We start from the raw sequence: 19,061 nt of genomic DNA on the forward strand, positions 1-19,061 counted from the left end.
TTGTGAAGAAGAGGTCACGGAAGATCATGCATGTTGTGTCAATCAATTAACTGCTTGATTTCTATAATTGCGCCGGAGTAATTTGTAAAGGTACACTTTATTATAACTGCTTCTCTTATGTGCATCGTGTCATTGAGTTTAATTAGGTAAGCAGTATTTTGAAATTAGCTGCTGTTTGAATCACACCACAGCAGTTGGGGTTTATTTTAAGTGCATTTGTTTAAATGTAGAATGGGAATATTGTTATGTTTATGTCTTTAAAAATTAACTTAATTTATTAGAAATTATTTAGATGGTTTACTACACTCTGTTGATCAATTACTGAATTTCTTTAATTAAAAGATGAAGTATTTTTTGTGTGTTGGAATTCGCACTGAGTGACTCTTAGTGAAATTGTTCTTATTGCTGTTTGCAGATACATTGTAAATCAAAGCAGCTTGAAATCCATTAATGAAAAAGATCTCGACTCGTACCGCAACCTCAGAAACTTGTGAGTATAAAATGTGCAGCTTTTATTTTATGCTGTTGAAACACACATATATGACTTGCGTGTTTGTGTTGTCCTGCAGAACTGTAACAAACACGAGACTCGCGTATATTTCAAGACAGGCCTTTCAAAGCAACCTGAAACTACAATATCTGTGAGTGCTTTGGTTTTAAAGAAGCTTGAGGTTTAGATTAGCATGTTTTGATTGTTTAGAAAGTCTCATGTTGTGAAAAAGTAACTATTGAATTATCTATCTATAACTATATTATTAAAAAAAGTTACTGTTAAATTAAATTTAGTATGTTTTATACAGTTTTTCGTCAGCGCTGATCATTGTCTCCTTTTACAGGAATCTCAAAGAGAACAATCTGTCAAATCTATCCTGGAGGACGTTTCGGCATTTAAACATTTCATACCTGTGAGTCTCAGACTTTTTATTGAAGATATATTACAGTGTTTTTTGCTAATAGAAAAACAATGGATGCAGCACACAAAATAGTATTATGCATTTATAATATATTTTAAAATCATTCAAAAGTAGTATTTATTCAAAAATATTTAAATGCATTTACAGGTTGTTGGTAAATTTGGGAATTTTTGTAATCAGCCAAACGGTACTGGTTGCCAGTCAGAGCCGACTTTCTAAAACATATTGTCCGATAAACCGCAATCGCTAATGTATTAATGCACACTGTAATGATATGTGGTCCTATCAGGTTACATGCAGAGTTACTTGTGTATTTTCTTGCACTGTGTGTTTTAGGGTGCTGTCATAATAAACACGTGTGTCTTTGTGTGTTGCAGGTTGCTGGCAAGCAATCCTTTGCAGTGCATATGTGAAAACGTGTGGCTGAAGCAGTGGAGAGGAGAGGAGGCCGAGGACCTGCTGTGTGTGGAGGAGGGAGGAATGAGGAGAGCGCTGTCTACACTCACACTGCCCAACTGTGGTAAGAATTCAGATAAAGGGCCATTAACTAATGACGAATGAGTAATATAAGCAAAAGTTGGGTCAAACGATGTATTTTCTGGAGCCGCTGCTCTGGATGTAGTTCTGAAGGATCTTGAAGTTTAGTTTTAAAAAGTCCCTGGTCATTTCAGATCTTTTAACAGTGTTTACAGCAGAAAATTCACCACAGATTGTTTTGTGAACCCTTTACAGAGTTCTGTAGATATTATAACCGACATTAACCTATATTTATTGGAACCATAGCTTGTAAACAACTGCAGCACAGTGAGTGCCGTATCCTGTTTCACAGTCAAGTGCGTTAACATAAAATTTTAAAATGACCACAGCAAATATTGTGTTTAAATTGAAAAGGTGAAATAGTGCCAAAAATTGTGGCTGTTTTGTTAAATAAATAAATAAATAAAAATAAATAAATAAGTAGACCCGAGGGAAGAATTAAATAATAATAATATAGATTTATAGATAATTTGCATGTATATAAGTGTATCAGATGTGTGTTTATCAGTGTTATATTAATATTTTATTTATGTATTAGTATAGTATTTATTAGTAGTATTTTAATTAGCTTTTTTATATTTTCAGTTTCATTTTAATTTTAGTTTATGCTTTGGTTTAGTTTTTGTAAGTGCACTGTCGTTGTTATTTATAAAAAATATATATATTTTTTTTTAAATTATTTAATTAATTAAAATTTTTAAGTGTATATTTTATTTCAGTTAGATGCTGAGGCAACTTTTCTATATTATTTCATCTAATTTTTTATATATTTTTTTAGCTTTGTTTCAGTTACTGAAAGCTATTTTTAATTTTGTTTTTAGATAATGTTTTAGTTTTATTTAATAATGCTAACACTGGTCTTTACAAGCTACCATGAATTTAATTCCTCAAAACTAATTGTCAGCTAGAGGCATTTCTGTGATGAAGCAACTGACTAGAAAGAATAAACTAAAACAATCTACTAAGGCCTGGATAACGGAGGATCAGCATATGCAAAAAGAAATTTAGGTAACACTTTACCTAATTTGTTAACATTAGTTAATGTATTAACTAACATGAACAAACAATATATCTATTACGCTATTTATGAATCTTTGTTAATGTTAGTTAATGAAAATACAGACATTTATTGTTCATGTTAGTTCACAGTGCATTAACTAATGCTAACAAACACAACTTGTGATTTTAATAATGCATTAGTAAATGCTAAAATTAACACTAAGATTAATAAATGCTGTAGAAGTATTGTTCATTCTTAGTTCATTCTTTGTTACCTACTGTTAACTAATGAACGTTATTGGAAAGCGTTACCGAAATGTATTATTGTTTTACTAAAAGCAGAAGTCATTTAATATTTAAGACTGAAGTTTAGGTTTGTTTGTTTGGTAAGATGTGATTTGTCCAGGCTGTAGTTTTATGACTGCGGCTTGAGACGCGGATAATTATTGATCCAAAGATCAGCCTCCAGCCAAGCCTATTTTAAGCAATACCACAGCAGAAGGCCCTCGAGGGAGGAAGAGAGGACAAGAGAGCGAGGGAGGAAAAGGGAAAAATAGAGACAGACAGGGGGGATCCCCAGAATGCAAAAACACTGAGACATTTAGCACAGAGCGTCTGCTGGCCTGTGGCCAAATGCTGCCTTTCTTTTCCATTTTTTTTTTGTGCCATGAAAGAGAATGAGCTGCTTCAGTGAATTGTTTCAGCTTACCATTTTTGGAACATCTAGAGGACCAAATGTACATGAGAGATTTTCGCCAGTGCAGCTTAAAGTAGAAAAGGAAAGTTTGGACTCATTGGCATTTAATCGCAAAAATCAATCACTCATGCTCATGTCATTCCAAACTTGTATTACTTGCTTTTTTCTGTGAAAAGCAAAAAATGTATATATTTTATAAATTTGAATATTTTAAAAATTTGAATTTTTTTGATTATACAGTAAAAGTCAGTTTTAGACCCAATTAAGTTCTATTTTATGGACAAAAACAGTTGAAACATTCTTCAAAATATTGTTTGTGTTCCTCAGAAAGTCATATGAATACTCACAATCAAATCAAATGAATACTCACGTTAAGGCATTCCAAGATGTAAATGAGTTTATTTCTTTATTGGAACAGATTTGGAGAAATGTAGCATTACATCTCTCGCTCACCAGTGCATCCTCTGCAGTGAATGGGTGCCGTCAGAATGAGAGTCCAAATAGCTGATAAAAACATCACAATAATCCACAAGTAATCCACACCACTACAGTCCATCAATTAACATCTGGTGAAGATACAAGCTGCGTGTTTGGACGAAGCTAATCCATCATTAATGGGTTTTTACTTAAAACTCTTGCCTACAGCTAATATACAAATTCTTGAGCCATAATACTGCTTTCCCCTGTTAAAGAAGTCCACTTCCAGGACAACAATTTACAGATAATGTACTCACCCCCTTGTCATCCAAGATGTTCATGTCTTTCTTTCTTCAGTCGTAAAGAAATAATGTTTTTTGAGGAAAACATTTCAGGATTTTTCTTCATATAATGGACTGATATGGTGCTCCGATTTTGAACTTCCAAAATGCAGTTTAAATGCGGCTTCAAACGATCACAAATGCGGTTGTAAATGATCACAGACGAGGAAGAAGGGTCTTATCAAGTGAAACGATTGGTTATTTTCATAGAAATAATACAATTTATATATTTTTTAATGTCAAACACTCGTCTTGCTCTACCAGAACTCTGTTTTTTTCGATTCATGACAGTTAGTGTGTGTCGAAAAACTCCCATCTCATGTTCTCCCTCAACTTCAAAATCATCTTATATCGCTGTACCTTTTTTGTTAAGGGTGTTTAATCTTTTTTCGCTTGTTCACTTTGTAAAGACTGGGTCGGAACTTCTGCAGCGATGTAGGATGATTTTAAAATTATTTTTGAAGTTGAAGGAGAAAATACAATTGGAGTTTTTCAACATACCCTAACTGTCTTGAGTCAGAATACACAGAGTTCAGGGAGAGAAAGACAAGATGAGCAGTTGAGATTAAAAAGTATTTAAATTGTATTATTTTTATGAAAATAACCAATCATTTCTCTAGATAGGACCCTTCTTCCTCGGCTGGGGTTGTTGTATATGTGGGTTTTTAAGGTGAAAGGACAATAAGCGATAAACTTTTTTTTTTTTGCTGGAGAGAGTGCTATAGATTATGGATTTGTATTTTGGCTAGAAGCAATGGTTTAACTCCTGAGACCCTGCGTCCTCAGATGAGGACATTATATTAAAGTGAATTTCTCTGAGACTGTAGATGCCACAGTTTTATGTCCTGTACAGAGCACATTCAGGGCTTTTCAGAGACACTAAATGTTGGTCTTCAAAAATGTGTAATATTAATTTAGTGACGCTCTTATGTAAATATGATAATATTTTGTAATTATCATTTAAATCGGAATAATTTTTAACTGTGTGTCATAAATCAACATCTCAGGAAAATGGGGTTTCAAATAAAAAAATGACTTTCTGTGAGGAAACAGGACGTTGATTTCATAATTGTCCTCATATGAGGACACCAGGACTAAAACCATGTTTATAATGCATTTTGGGAGACACAACAAATGAATAGGGAAAGAAATTATATTTCAATATTCCTATTAAATATTATATATTATTATGAAAATTTAGTCATTTATTACTCCCATTATTACACTTTGTTTTTTATTACATGTTGCCCCAAAAACACATTAATATGCAAATTAGATTTAGTTTATAAATACATTGTAATGAGTAAAACTGTTTATGGTCATTTTACGCACATTTTGCATTAAGAAAAGTGGTATATAAAGTCATTCTGTTATAACATATTTGAGACTCATCTTTATACAAAGTTTTTTATACAAAAATCTTGAAAATTAAAAATGTATTGGTGATTTAAAAAAAAAATCAGTTGTTTTTGTTTCTTACAAACACAGCTTTTCACTTCTTAAGATGTTAATTGATGAACTGGAGTGGTGTGGATTACTTGCGGATTATTGTGATGCTTTTATCAGCCGTTTACACTCTCATTCTGACGGCACCCATTCACTACAGAGGATCTATTGGTGAGCAAGTGATGCAATGCTACATTTCTCCAGATCTGCTCCTATGATGGAACATGACCAGAAGTTAAATACACTGCAAAAGTACGTTCAGTGTACATTTTTAGCAAATTTTCATTTTTGGGTTAACCTTACGTCTAAGAGTATAAGAGTTGCTGAGAGAAAACCATTTGTCTGGTCTGAACAGGCTGAAGGTCTGTGTTTTGTGGTGGATGTTAAAAATCACTCCAAGATTAACAGCATAAGAAGCCATACACGATTCTTATGAAAAAGTTGCGTGACCTGCAGTTTCCTGCAGAAGCAAGTGATGCCATGGGACGTGGTGATAAGGATGTCAATTGGCGCAGCCTGAGAGCAGATAGAGATAGAGATCTGGTTTGGCTGTCTGTTCATGACAGAGCCGGTCAGAGCTGTCTGCACTCTTTGGCCTTGAATTTAGCGGAGCGCCCGCAGGCTAGAACGCCATTCCTGTGATGCAGACAGAAAAGCACAAGCGATCTGATTTCTGAGCTGGAATATGAAATATATTGTACACTTCAGTGTCACTTTAAGTAAGAAATAAAATAAGAACTAATATTTAACTTCAGTAATGTAATATAATATAATACAGATTGATTCTGAGTATGTATCTCAAAAAGGATTTGGTTTGTTCAAGATAAATTATAACAAGTTAATCACTCAGAAACACATTTATGTAAAAGAAAGCGTAATGAGCAACTGAGAGAAGCTGTCAGAAACAAAGGATGGAAAACTGGAAATTATTATTCAGTACATAGTGAATGGCACACTATATGAGGAAAGTGTGTGTTTTACTAAAACCAACGAGACAATAATTCAGATTAAGAATGTGAGTTTTTTGAAGTGTCATACTTGATTGTTAATTAGTGTATGAACTGACTTGTGGTGTGTTTTATTTGTGTCTAGTTCTCCCTACTGTGACTCTCAAACCCACTAAAGTGACCATGCAGAAAGGGTTAAATAAGACGCTGGTGTGCAACAGCTCAGGAACGCCCACACCTACTATGAACTGGACCACCTGCAAATTAAATTCAACTTACGAGGTAATTCTGATCTTCATCTAAAATTTACGAAGCTGATTCAGTTGTAATTTTGAGTGGCTCTTGCGGTTTGTTTTCATGTGGATGTCACAGAGGACATACTATGGAAGCTTGTTTCTGCTGCTAGATAATAATAAATAATTGTAAGAAATTATCTCACAGTTCTGAGAAGAAAAATTGGGAAGTATAAACTAAAAAGTACAAATCTGAATTCTGAGAAATGTGTAGAAATGTTCTGAGAAAAAAAATGATCTGAATTGTCAAATCTAAACTTGCAACTGCAAGGGGGAAAGAATTCTGAATTGTGAGTGGAAAAGTTGTAGCTTCTTTTTTTATTTCTTCATAAAAATAATTATTAATATTAATTTATTTTTATTTATTTTTTTATCTCAAAACCAAAAAAATAAAAAAATTGAGAGATGTAAACTTCAGAGGAAAAAAAGTCAGAATTTCAAAAAAGAAAGTTGTGAGTTTACATCTTGCAGTTTTTCCTCAGACTTTTTTCTTGAAATTCTGCATTTATATCTCATAATTTTAAGAAAATTTTCGGAATTGTGAGAAAAAAGTGCAACTTTTTACTTTTTTTTTTCAAGGCAGAAGCAAAAAAAAAAAAGAGCTCTGAAAAAAGTCTGAACTGCGCAATGTAAACTCGGAATTGCAAGAAGTTCCAAAATTTTGTCAGATAAAACATTCCAAATTTGTCTTATTACTGTTATTTTGGTAATACTTTATTTTAAGGTGTCCTTGTTACATGTTACATTTACTCATTATTATAATAACAATTAAGTAGGCACAATTACATGTAAGTAACCCTAATCCTAACCCTAACCTTATAGTAAGTATCTGTACATGTGTACACTGTAAAAAATTTGTTGAGTCAACTTAAAATAATTTGTTACCTGGCTACCTTAAAATGTTAAGTTCAGCCAACCTGAAAAACTTGAAATGTTAAGTTGTACTAAGTGACAACTTAGATATTTGAGTTGATTCAACTTAAAATTTTAAGGCAGCTGAGTAACAAGCCCAGCTTTTAGGTTTAACAAACCATATTTTTGCTTTATTCAACTTAGTACTTCTTCACTTAGTACAACTTGACATTTCAGGTTGACAAAACTTGTTTGAGTGGACTGAACCTAAAATTTTAAATTATTTTAAGTTGATTCAACAATTTGTGTTTTTTTTTTGTTTGTTTGTTTTTAAGTACAGTGTACTTAATTAATATTACTCAGTACTTAAATGTATAATTACACTGTAACAAGGACGTCTTAAAATAAAGTGTAACCGTTATGTTTGTCCCACGCATGGCAAAAACAAGCTTTCATACAGACTGTGGGAGAATAGGTAGCCATACCATTTATTTTTACTGCAACAAATAAATATAGCAGAAATAACCTGCTATGTCTTGCCAGATCTCAAAAATGTTTTTTTGCAAGTCAACACACTCAACATGTAATGAGCCTTTGACAAGGTTTCTGAGCGCATTATTCTGGAACCAGCTTTTTTCAGCCCTTAGACATTTTGATGATTCATTATGAAATAAGCATTGCTAATTCCTTTCATGTTATGTGACATTTGCTTTAGCTTTTTACTGGGAAGATTTCTTGTAATTATTTTATCACATTCATAATATGTGAAATATAGAATTTTGTTTATTTTAACATATTTTAAGGCTTTGATTTATGGAACGGGCCAGAAATACCTAATATAAACAGCCATTTGCAAACCATTTTCTTAATGTGGCGTAACAGGATATTCACAAAAAACGATGCCCGAATAGCTGTTGGTTAACATTATCCAAATGGTCATCCGCCTAAGTGACGCCAACGGAAAAAGAAAGTCATTTCGGAAGAGTAGCAAATGATTACATTTTGATTAAAGACATTTTCTTTTCTTTGGAATGACATGCAACAATGAATTGTGCACAATAAGGCTATAAGAATCTGTAAATAGGGAGGAGTTGGATTGCATGTAGACTTTAAATAGAAATGACATTGACATCGCTGTAACTCACACCCACAGCACGAGCACTCAGGTCAGATGTCAACGCTCAGACTCATGAACGTCTCTTCCCTGGACAACGGATGCAAAATCACCTGCAGGTCGGAGAACATGGTGGGAGAGGCTGAGGCCTCTGTGGATCTGGACATACTGTGTAAGTTAGCAAGAGAATTTGTGCATAAGACTGCTACTTATTTAACAAACACTCTTTATACTTTTTACCTTTTATACTTTATACTTTTTATTATTATTATTTTTTAATACTACCCAAGGATTAATGTTTTTAAAAGAAGCCTCTTTTGCATGCTTAGCCTGCATTTATTTGATTAAAAATGCAGTAAAAAAACAGTAATATTGTGAAATATTATTACAATTTGAAATAACTATTTTCCACATGAATATATTGTAATATAATATTTTCCTGTGACGTAAAGCTGATTTTTCAGCATCATTACTCCAGTCTTCAGTGTCACATGATCCTTCAGAAATCAGTATAATATGCTGATTTGCTGCTTGAGAAACATAACTATTATTAATGTAGAAAACTGCTTAATATTTTTTGTGGAAACCATAATACATTTTTTTTCAGGATTCTTTGATGAATAAAAAGATAAAAAACAGCACTTTTTTGAAATTGAAAAGTTTTTATAACATTATAAATGTCTTTACTGTCATTTTTGACTGATTTAATGCATGCTTGATAAGTATTAATTTCTTTCAAACAAACAAATAAATAAATGAATGAATAAATAAATCTTATGACTTTTGAACAGTAATGAATCCAACTCATAAATCCAAGGTTTCTCAAATATTCAGAATTTTGTGTGACAGTTTTTTAGTTTTAAGACGGTTGTTTATTGGGTTGTTGAATACAAATTGGGCAGCCTTTTTTGGACTTTTTTTGCAGCTTTTTTTCAGTAAATGTTTTGAGTGGACTGCATTTTATTTCTTATTTTATTTATTATTTATTTATTTTACTTCAAAAGAGTTAAAAAACATGTTTTCTGTGATATCCCTTCATAATCCATTCATTAGCAACAAGAATTTCCTCAATTTGATTCTTTAATCAACTAATAATGCATTTCAGTAAGACGTAATATAAGTATTCAAGCTAACACCTTACAATACGTTTCATTAGTTAACATTAGTTAATTACATTAGTTATAAACTACAAATAAACAAAGAATGAACAATACTTCTACAGCATTTATTAATCTGAGGTAATTTTAATTTTAGCATTTACTACTGCATTATTAAAATCACAAGTTGTGTTTGTTAACATTAGTCACTGTGAACTAACATGAACAATAAATGTCTGTATTTTCATTAACTAACATTAACATAGATTAATAAATAGAGTAATAAATGCATTGTTCATAGATAATTTATGTTATTTAATACATTAACTAATGGTAACAAGTGTTACCGTATTCAAGTATATTAGTATTCAAATTATATACGTTTGTATCTATCATTCATGCTGTGTTTTTTTCTGTGTCATTTATTTTGGGATGCCAGTTCCACCTATAATCAGCAAGCTGATGGATGCGGTCTCAGACCACCACTGGTGCATTCCCTTCAGCGTGTCGGGCAACCCAGAGCCCAAACTGAGCTGGTTATTAAACGGCAAAGCTGTGGAGGAGGGACCATTTATCCGGACCATGATCCACGATTACTCAGAGGGCGAATACCACGGGTGCTTACACCTGGACAGTCCCACACACATAAACAACGGAAAATACACACTGCTGGCCAGTAACTCATACGGAGAGGACCGCAAGGCAGTGTTTGCACATTTCATGCATGAGCCGTGGAACGGTGAGCTGAAATTTACAAATCAAAATAATTACAGTAAATATGACAATAACAGACAGTGACTGAAAAGTTGCCTTGTTTTTTTCTTTTCCATGTTTGTCCATCAGAATCAGTTACTGATCCACTGTATTATGGTGCGTCTCTTTAAAGTCTTCATAATCAAATTATACAATAATATGAATGATTATCATATTCAGGGTTCATTTATTTGTCATAAAAAACCCATACGACTTATTTCTTGTGTTTTAAGCAAAATGGGTTTTGATCAAGTTACACAAGTATTGTTGAACCTTCTCTGTTTAATCATTTATTAAGTAATACATTCATTATTATAATGTCATTAAGTCTTTATCACAAGTATGCGTTATTAAAAAAAGTTTCTTCTTCTTCTGTTTGTCTTCTTGTGTGTGAGATCCCACTACAGGTAGGAACAAAAGACACATGCACATTATAGATTTGTAGTCTAAATGCACATGTATGTTAATGTTTTTTCTCTTTTAAACAGATGACACCCCTCTTGGACCGCCTGAGGACAAAGTTGCTGTGAGTGAAATTTAATTATTTTGCGTTTCTGTTGAGTTTTTACTGTGTCAGAACGAAAAAAGAAAAAGTCTGTGTGTTAGTGATTTTATCACAAATATGATTTTACACATAGTGTAAAGTGCAGTGCCTAAAACCGCTAAACCAGTGCACAATCATTGTTACGCACAATCTTAACTAGCTTATTCCCTTTAAAATGACAGCAATATAATAAATGACACTGATTTTACTTTTATGGTGACACTTTAGATTAGGGAACACGTCCTCACTATCAACTAAGAGTTTTTTTCCTCAATAAACTCTTAATTTACTGCTTAATCCTGTAACAGTAACCACATCATTTATTCATGCTGCAGTGCATTCTGGGAACTCACTAACCCTTAACATTTCAGCAGTGTGAAATTGTTTGTTCAGCCAACTGTGTTTGATTAGTCGGGTCAATTTAGGGGAATTCTTTTGGTCTGACATGGGTTTTTATGTAGAAAATTCAGTTTCTTAGTATTTGAGACAAAGCATTTGGTAAACTGGAAAATAAGTTGTTGTAGAAAGAGATCTCTGTCACGACAACTCTCTGAGAGTTTTAACATATGTGACACTGGACCACAAAACCAGTAGCATGGGTATATTTGTAGCAATAGGCAAAATACATTGTATGGGTCAGAATTATCGATTTTTCTTTTATGCCAAAAATCATTTGGATATTAGGTAAAGATCATGTTCCATGAAGATATTTTGTAAATTTCCAACTGTAAATATATCAAAACTTAATTTTAGATTATTAATATGCATTGCTAAGAACTTCATTTGGACAACTTTAAAGACGATTTTCTCAATATTTAGATTTTTTACACCCTCAGATTCTAGATTTCCCAATAGTTACATTCCGGCCAAATATTGTCCTATCCTAACAAACCATATATCAATGGAAAGCTTATTTATTCAACTTTCAGATGATGTATACATCTCAATTAAAAAAAAAAAGATCCTTATGACTGGTTTTGTGGTCCATGGTCACATATTAATATACATGGCAATGTTAATGTGTTTGGTCTTGGCGGAAGAGATCTGCTACGCTGTTGCTGCGGCAGACCAAGTACTGAGACTTATTACTGCCAATACATCCACAACATGATGCTGTGAGCATGTAGAAATACTGCTGCTGCACATATAACATATGAAATAACCCCCATAAATAACATACATGGAATCACCCTGTAGCAGATCTGTACAGGTGGAGCTGGGGAAGGTGGAGGGTTTCTGATTCACTGCAACTGCTACAGCAAACACTAGTAAAGTATTTGAATGCTGAGCAGCAAGCTCATTGGCTGCTGATGTGAAAAGAACCAATCAGCTGTGCCATGTGAATGATATAGTTATATCAGTGGCCTGCGCCATTTAGAGTATCATAACAGAACTTTGTATTTATTAAGCTATATGTCTGTGACCTCTAGATGCCCAATCGGTTTCTAGTACAGTAAACTCTGAAAACCCATAAACCGAATGACTTGTGTAAGAGGAAATTGTCAAAATCCTTGAGTAAATGTCTTTTCCTCACAGAGAGCATGTTTTTCACTCAGCTTGTGCTTCAAGCTGTGATGGCTCATTGAAGGCTCTTCATTCTTCTAGGTGTACGTGGTCGTGGGAATCGCGGCGGTCACATTCACAGGCTTCATCTTGATGCTCGTCATTCTGAAGTTTGGACGCAACTCAAAGTTTGGAATCAAAGGTAAGCACCTCTCAGCTCTGTGCGCGCCTCTGCCAAAGCTTCATTACGGACTGTAGCTCTGGAAAGACACATTGTTCTGGGCGGAATAAGTGGGTTTTCTTTTGTGAAACCTGAAAAAGAGGAATGCTTAAGGAAAGCTGTGCTTTGACTCTAATGAGCTCTACTAATTACTAATGCACACCTAATCTACTATAGCATGTGTTTCTCATAGAGATTATTAAAGTGCACACTAATATTGAATAATCCTTATTGACAATAGATGACTACCAAAGTGTTTTCTTTCATTCTCATTTGTCTCTGCTAATGGTTTGTGCCATGCATCTTGACTAAATGACTTCTCATAGGGAATAAACATGTGGACTGTGTTATGGAGGGCTGACATGGAGTGTTTTATTTAGTATGTTGGTTTAGAAGATGTATAGTTTTTCTTTAGAAAATTATGAAAGTGCAGTTGTTGCTGTCGCAGGGCTAGGGTTGTTGCCAAACCGTTGCTATACGGTGCTTAAGGTGCTCGAAGTAGTTTCAGCTGACCCTTCGCAAACAGCTTGATTGACAGGCGATCTGACCAATCATAACGCCGAATCTGACATTCTGTCTGACAAACAGATCAGACAGGATTAACTTCGGTGGACTTGTGTATATTGCCATCTTTCCACGGTTGAAATAAAATATGTTCTGATGTTCAGTCATGTTATCACAACACATTAAAGAACCACAAAATTTTATTCAATGTTTGAATTTCTTAAAACATGGCAATGTTTTAAAGCTGAGACCTTGTTTAATACCTGAAGTAAACTGCTCTGTCTTGTGTCGATGTATTTTTCACGACGTGAGAACATGATGTGTAGTGTGAGAGCGGCATTGTTTGTCGGACATGGCAACAGTAACTAAGGAGGGCGGGTTTTTGTGAAGGGTCAGTTCCATTGCTATGTGGTTGCTAGGGTGTTTTGAGTTTTGAGCCAAGTCAAAAGAACTGAATCACAAGGTTCAGTGATATTCTGGTGACTAGATATGGCTTTGGTCGCTCCTTCAATGGAAATCCAAGAGATTTTTATACCCATTTTATCATCCAGGAGATACAAATTGCTAAAAGTAATTACACTTGAATTGCTTAAACTATTTGCACTTGAGAAGTAATTGCACTTTGTCCTCAACATATTACACAATTATTTGTATCTGAGTCACAAGCAATGCATGAAGATTTACACAGCAAAGTTTATTACTAAGTGTTAGGTGCAGTCACATTAGCGGACTAAGCACATTGCAACGAAACTTCATTGTCTACGTTCAGTACTGTAGCAATTTATAAAGCTCACACTAAAGACACTTTCTATTGGTCAACACAGTGAATGCACATGAAATTTTGATTCAGATTGCATGGATTCCTATCGAAATGACTGGATTTGCCATCCCATATGACTGTATAGCTCATTTGTCTCTTTTTTGAAATATGACTCAAAGGAGCGTCTACTAAATTCATACCACAGAAATGTTTATGTTAATACATTGTGCTCGCTATCTGTGTTAGGATCAGTGTTGGGCATGTTACTTTAAAAAAGTAATTAGTTATAGTTGCTAGTTACTTCTCAAAAATAGTTTGTAACTGAGTTACATCATTATAAAAGTAACTAATACCAAGGAAAGTAACTATTGTGTTACTTTAAAACTTAAAAAAAGTTCAAATATGTCAAATAACTTGGATGCCCCCAAGTATTATATATTGTTAAATGAATAAAACATTGTACACTAATCTACACTATTTTAATGTTGCTGTGGAGCAATGTGAGAGACACCTTTCAGCCTTCCAGGGGTTAAATATCAAGTTATATTGTTTAAAACTGCAAAGTCTACTTTTGTGTATAGTCATAATAACAACAAAACATTGTGCTTTTGTAAAGGAAAAAAACAGGGTGTGCTCTCTGTCTCTGTCTCTATCACCTCTCTTTACAGACATGTAAACAAAACAACTTGAATTTCATCAAATACCTGCCACATAGAAATGAGAAATATATCTATAGAAAGCTTGAAAAATATCTGATTTTAAAAGAAGTAAGTCATGTCGAAAACAAATATTCTCTGATAAAGTAATCCGTATGATACCATCGCGTGCTCAGATTTTTCCTGTCTAAACTCATTGTCTCTAGTGTATTCATGCCCACAAGCGGCTCCACTTTTTAGATTTTAAACATTCACTTAAGATGAAGCATGATGAACATCATCACCTCTGTAAATCAATGTAGACCACGCAACGCAATGAGAGACAGCCAACTCAGATGAAAACCGCTTCAGTGAGCTCAATTATAGTAACGGCCCATTTTATTGTCAGTAAAGGTAATGGCGTTGTAACAGGGGAAACAGTAATTCGTTCGATTACTTGTTACTGAAAAAAATAATGCCGTTAGTAAAGCTGTCAATTTATAACGCCGGTATTCCCATCACTGGTTAGGATGTCACTGCAAAAAATGTTTTTCTTACTTACATTTTTTGTCTTGTTTCCAGCCAAAATATCGAAAATAATTTTAAACCAAGAAGGATTTTATGGACAAGCAAAAATTACTGTCTTGTTTTCAGAAAAAAACAAGTCAAAATTAAGCGAGTTTTTGCTTGAAACAAGCAAAATAATCTGCCAATGGGGTAAGCAAAATAATCTTGTTTTCTGTTTGAAATAAGATTATTTTGCTTACCCTATTGGCAGATTATTTTGCTTGTTTTAAGCAAAAACTCACTTATATTTGATTTTCTGAAAACAAGACAATAACTTTTGCTTGTCTAGAAAATCCTTCATGGTTTACATTTTTTTTTTTAGATATTTTGGCTGGAAACAAGACAAAAAATCTAAGTAAGAAAAACATTTTTTTTGGAGACTGGTAGAGCATTGTGTTACAGCAGTGCAACAGTCATGGGTTCGATCCCAGGAAATACATACTGATAAAATGTATACCTTGAATGCACTGTAAATTGCTTTCCAAACCATCTGCTAAATGAAAAGTCCACAAAATGCATTTAAACAAGCCTGCACTTTGATTGTAACGACAGTCCATGCGTCATTTCGTGACACACACAGCACAACACTTTGTTATTTTTACGATGGTGTAAATATAGATCTGTTTGCACATATGAGTCGTTTTTTGGAGGAGGACAGTCTGAAATTTCCCCAAACATCATTAAATGTGACCACATCTTTAGAGATTTGTTGAATTCACTAATCCTGAGCAGTAGTAATAGCGCTGCTTGCTTTAGAAAATAATCTCAGGACATTCTCTGTCATTTACTAATTAACCTCTAAAGCAGATTTTCAGTTTGATGCTTGAACATTAAGCCGGCTGGCCTTTTTTTTTTTTTTCACATGAACAAGTGTTTGCGTTTGTCTTGGCTGCTGACAGCTTGATAGTCAGTTGGTCTGAGTGAGAGCGTGTGATTGTTTTTGTGGTTTCTCTGAAAGGAAGTGTCGAGTTAGACGTCCTGAGGGGCTTATATTCGCACAGTGGTCTTGAGTGTGTGCGTCAGAGCCTCCTTGGTTGTCCACAAGGACGAAATGCATGATTACTTACCTATATAAAGGTTTCATTCTAAATTCCCATTTTGTTTTGCTTCTAATCATGCTTTCGTGATTTTTATACAACATAAAAATCACAATTTGGGTAAAAATGTTGTAGATTTTTGATCCCAGATTGTTCCAGTGTGTTCCCAAACTTTCAGACCCCACTGTAGATACACACAGAAATGCAGTAGGTCACTGCAGCGTATAGAAACGCAGACCTTGCACCACGGAGAGAGGAAAGGAAGTGGAGTGGGAATGGAAGGAGGTGAAATTGTAGCCCTCAGGTTCAGGAAGTGAGGCTGTCTGCAGAGATGCAGCGCTCCATCTGCCTGACACACACACAGAGAGAGAGAGAGAGAGTCAGCAACCTTCTGCTTATCAATGATTCAGAGGGCAGGTATCGGTTTTCTCTGGTTTGGACGAATCAAAAAAATCAATGAAGCTTGTCAAGGTCAGAAGTATCATCAGTCCTGGACTCGTGGCCTTTGGTTAACAAACTAAAGGTGCATCTCAACCACTATCCCACAATTCTCCTCTCTCCACCATCAGATGTGAAGCTTTTTATAGGAATGTTCCTGTCGGTTCCTTCAAAGCAACATTTATATTTTCAACTCGACTCAAGCTAACCAAGAATATGTTGTAATATATAATGTTATAATGATGTTATAATAATGCATTTAAAATGGAAGTCTATAGGGCAAGGCTTTGCACTGGAAACAGGTTTAAAACATCACATATAGCCACATGAGAAAGTTAATTCCAAGATTACGTCTCCTGCCTACTCTGGTAAACCAGTGACTTTCAAATGGATATTAGAAAAATTCTGTTTGCATATAGAAAAATGGGCAGAACAATATGATTGCGCTACCTGCACCCATGGTACGGCAGCAAAGTTCCTTGATTATTATGCCAAAATATTGTTCCTAGCCATATCGACCTAGAAAATTGCATTTCATTTTTCGTCCGTCTTTGTACACGATGTAACTACAGAAGAGTCAAGTTTTAAATAGGAAAAATATCGAAAATCTTTGGTCATTTTTGAGCAAGATGCTAACGGTCAAATCAGATTCAATGATCTATGCTAAGATATGCTAAAAGTGCTACTGCCAGACCCGGAGATTGGCTGAATGGATTTGAAAACTCTAGGGGAGCTGGAAAATGAGCCTATTTTCAAAAAAAGTGGAGTGTTCCCTTAATGTTACTCTCTAAAAAAAATGCTGGGTTAAAAACAACTTAACTTGGGTTATTTGGCAACCCAGCACTGGGTAAATATTGGACAGAACACATGCTGGGTTATTTTGACCCAGCTGGTTGGGTTAAATGTTAAATGTTCATTAAATGGACTGGAACTTATAAAAAAAAAAAACACAGAGAATTATTAGAGGGAACAGTAATCAAAAGATGAACATTTATTATTAAGCAATGCCCATGGACAAAAATATTAGACAAATGAAATTTATTTGGGTGAATACAGCATAGTTTACAACAGTACATACATTTAAACTCATTTAACAAGCATTTTAGACATAAAAATTTAACATTTAAAAGTAGCATTTTAATTTTAGTGTATTCAACTGTTTTTTGTAATCACTTTTTACAGAAATATCGCTAATTCTCATGCCGGTTTGTTGCCAGAATCTGAGCTGATAAGGGGTTCTGTTCAGCAGGGTAACTGCGAACTTCAGACCACTGCCAGAAAGATGCCAAGACTGACTCTAAAACCTCCCCATAAACAAACAGTACTGAGATTAGAGAACATTTTGACATCAAATTAAATTAAACTCAGTACTATAATGAATAAAATCCATTTATTTTATGCAAGGCAAAAGGTGTTTCCATCATATAAAGTGACTACTGCTGACGCAGCTGACTGACACTTTGTCTTTATGTTGCATTGCATGAAATAATACAATTTACAGCACAGTAAAGATTTTACAAATGAAATAAAATGTATACAAACCTTTATTTCGCTGAAAAAGTGCACTAAATTGGCGGCACTGAGAACCGCTCTCTCCTTTAGAGAACTCAAAAAGCCTGTGTTCTGACTGTAATTCAACAGCTGGGTTGTTCCATCAGAGACAGGCTCAACCCAACGATTGGGTAGAAAGAAAATAACCCAATGTTAAAAACTACCCAGCACCTGGGTGAAAAATATTTAAAAAATAACCCAATAAAATGAGCAAGTCTAATCTTGATCTCACAGGAAAACATAATTATTTTTATGAGAATGCAGTTTCATATGTACAATGTGAATCGAATGAAAATGAGTTTAGAAGTGAAAAAATAAACAGGAGAGTCCACCACTAAACATAACAGTTACTGGAGCGTAAGCAGAGTTTATGAAAACATACAGATGAGACTGTACTAATTATTGAAACATAATATAGTCATGAATTGCCATGAGATTGTGTTAGAATGTACACCACTAAAATATGAATTTACAGCTAAACTAACACAGAAGAATTAATTGAAGTGCTTTAACCAAAAACAAGATGCATATTTCTACCTTTAAAGCATCTGATGCACTTGCTCCATAGACGTTCATTGTATTACTCCAAAAGCAATTTTTTCTTGCCTTTACAAACTGAAGGATGCGTCAAAATGAGTTTCTGCGATCACTAGTCTAGTACTAATGTGCGTTTTGTAACTGTAAAATATTAGGTTCTAAATGTATAAGCGATTTCAACTATTTTGCTCACATTATTTTAAACAAGCATTAATGTCAACCTGTGTCACTGATCTATATGAGGCGTGTGACTGCAGTGGATGTTGGATTTATTGAGCGCAGTACCACAGTAAATGTCCAGCCGGGAGGTCAAGGTCACATTACAGTGTATCTGAGCGCACTGATGCTTCATTATTGT

The 19,061-nt window shown here is 34.2% G+C and overlaps 1 protein-coding gene across 2 annotated transcripts in view; it reads left to right on the top strand.

Moving 5' to 3' along the window:
- ntrk2a (neurotrophic tyrosine kinase, receptor, type 2a) overlaps positions 1-19,061 on the top strand; it is a 57,928-nt gene that overhangs the window by 725 nt on the left and 38,142 nt on the right. The window contains exons 2-12 of one of the 2 annotated variants that reach the window (XM_051116919.1): positions 416-490; positions 570-641; positions 837-905; positions 1,292-1,434; positions 6,444-6,580; positions 8,597-8,729; positions 10,094-10,393; positions 10,498-10,524; positions 10,803-10,814; positions 10,896-10,933; positions 12,557-12,656. In XM_051116919.1, coding sequence (XP_050972876.1) covers positions 416-490; positions 570-641; positions 837-905; positions 1,292-1,434; positions 6,444-6,580; positions 8,597-8,729; positions 10,094-10,393; positions 10,498-10,524; positions 10,803-10,814; positions 10,896-10,933; positions 12,557-12,656 — 1,106 coding nt within the window. The remainder of the gene's footprint in view (positions 1-415; positions 491-569; positions 642-836; positions 906-1,291; positions 1,435-6,443; positions 6,581-8,596; positions 8,730-10,093; positions 10,394-10,497; positions 10,525-10,802; positions 10,815-10,895; positions 10,934-12,556; positions 12,657-19,061) is intronic. The other variant, XM_051116920.1, reaches the window with a different exon arrangement.

The sequence above is a fragment of the Labeo rohita genome, chromosome 8 (genome assembly GCF_022985175.1).
Source record: "Labeo rohita strain BAU-BD-2019 chromosome 8, IGBB_LRoh.1.0, whole genome shotgun sequence".
In the NCBI taxonomy this organism is placed as follows: Eukaryota; Metazoa; Chordata; class Actinopteri; order Cypriniformes; family Cyprinidae; genus Labeo; species Labeo rohita.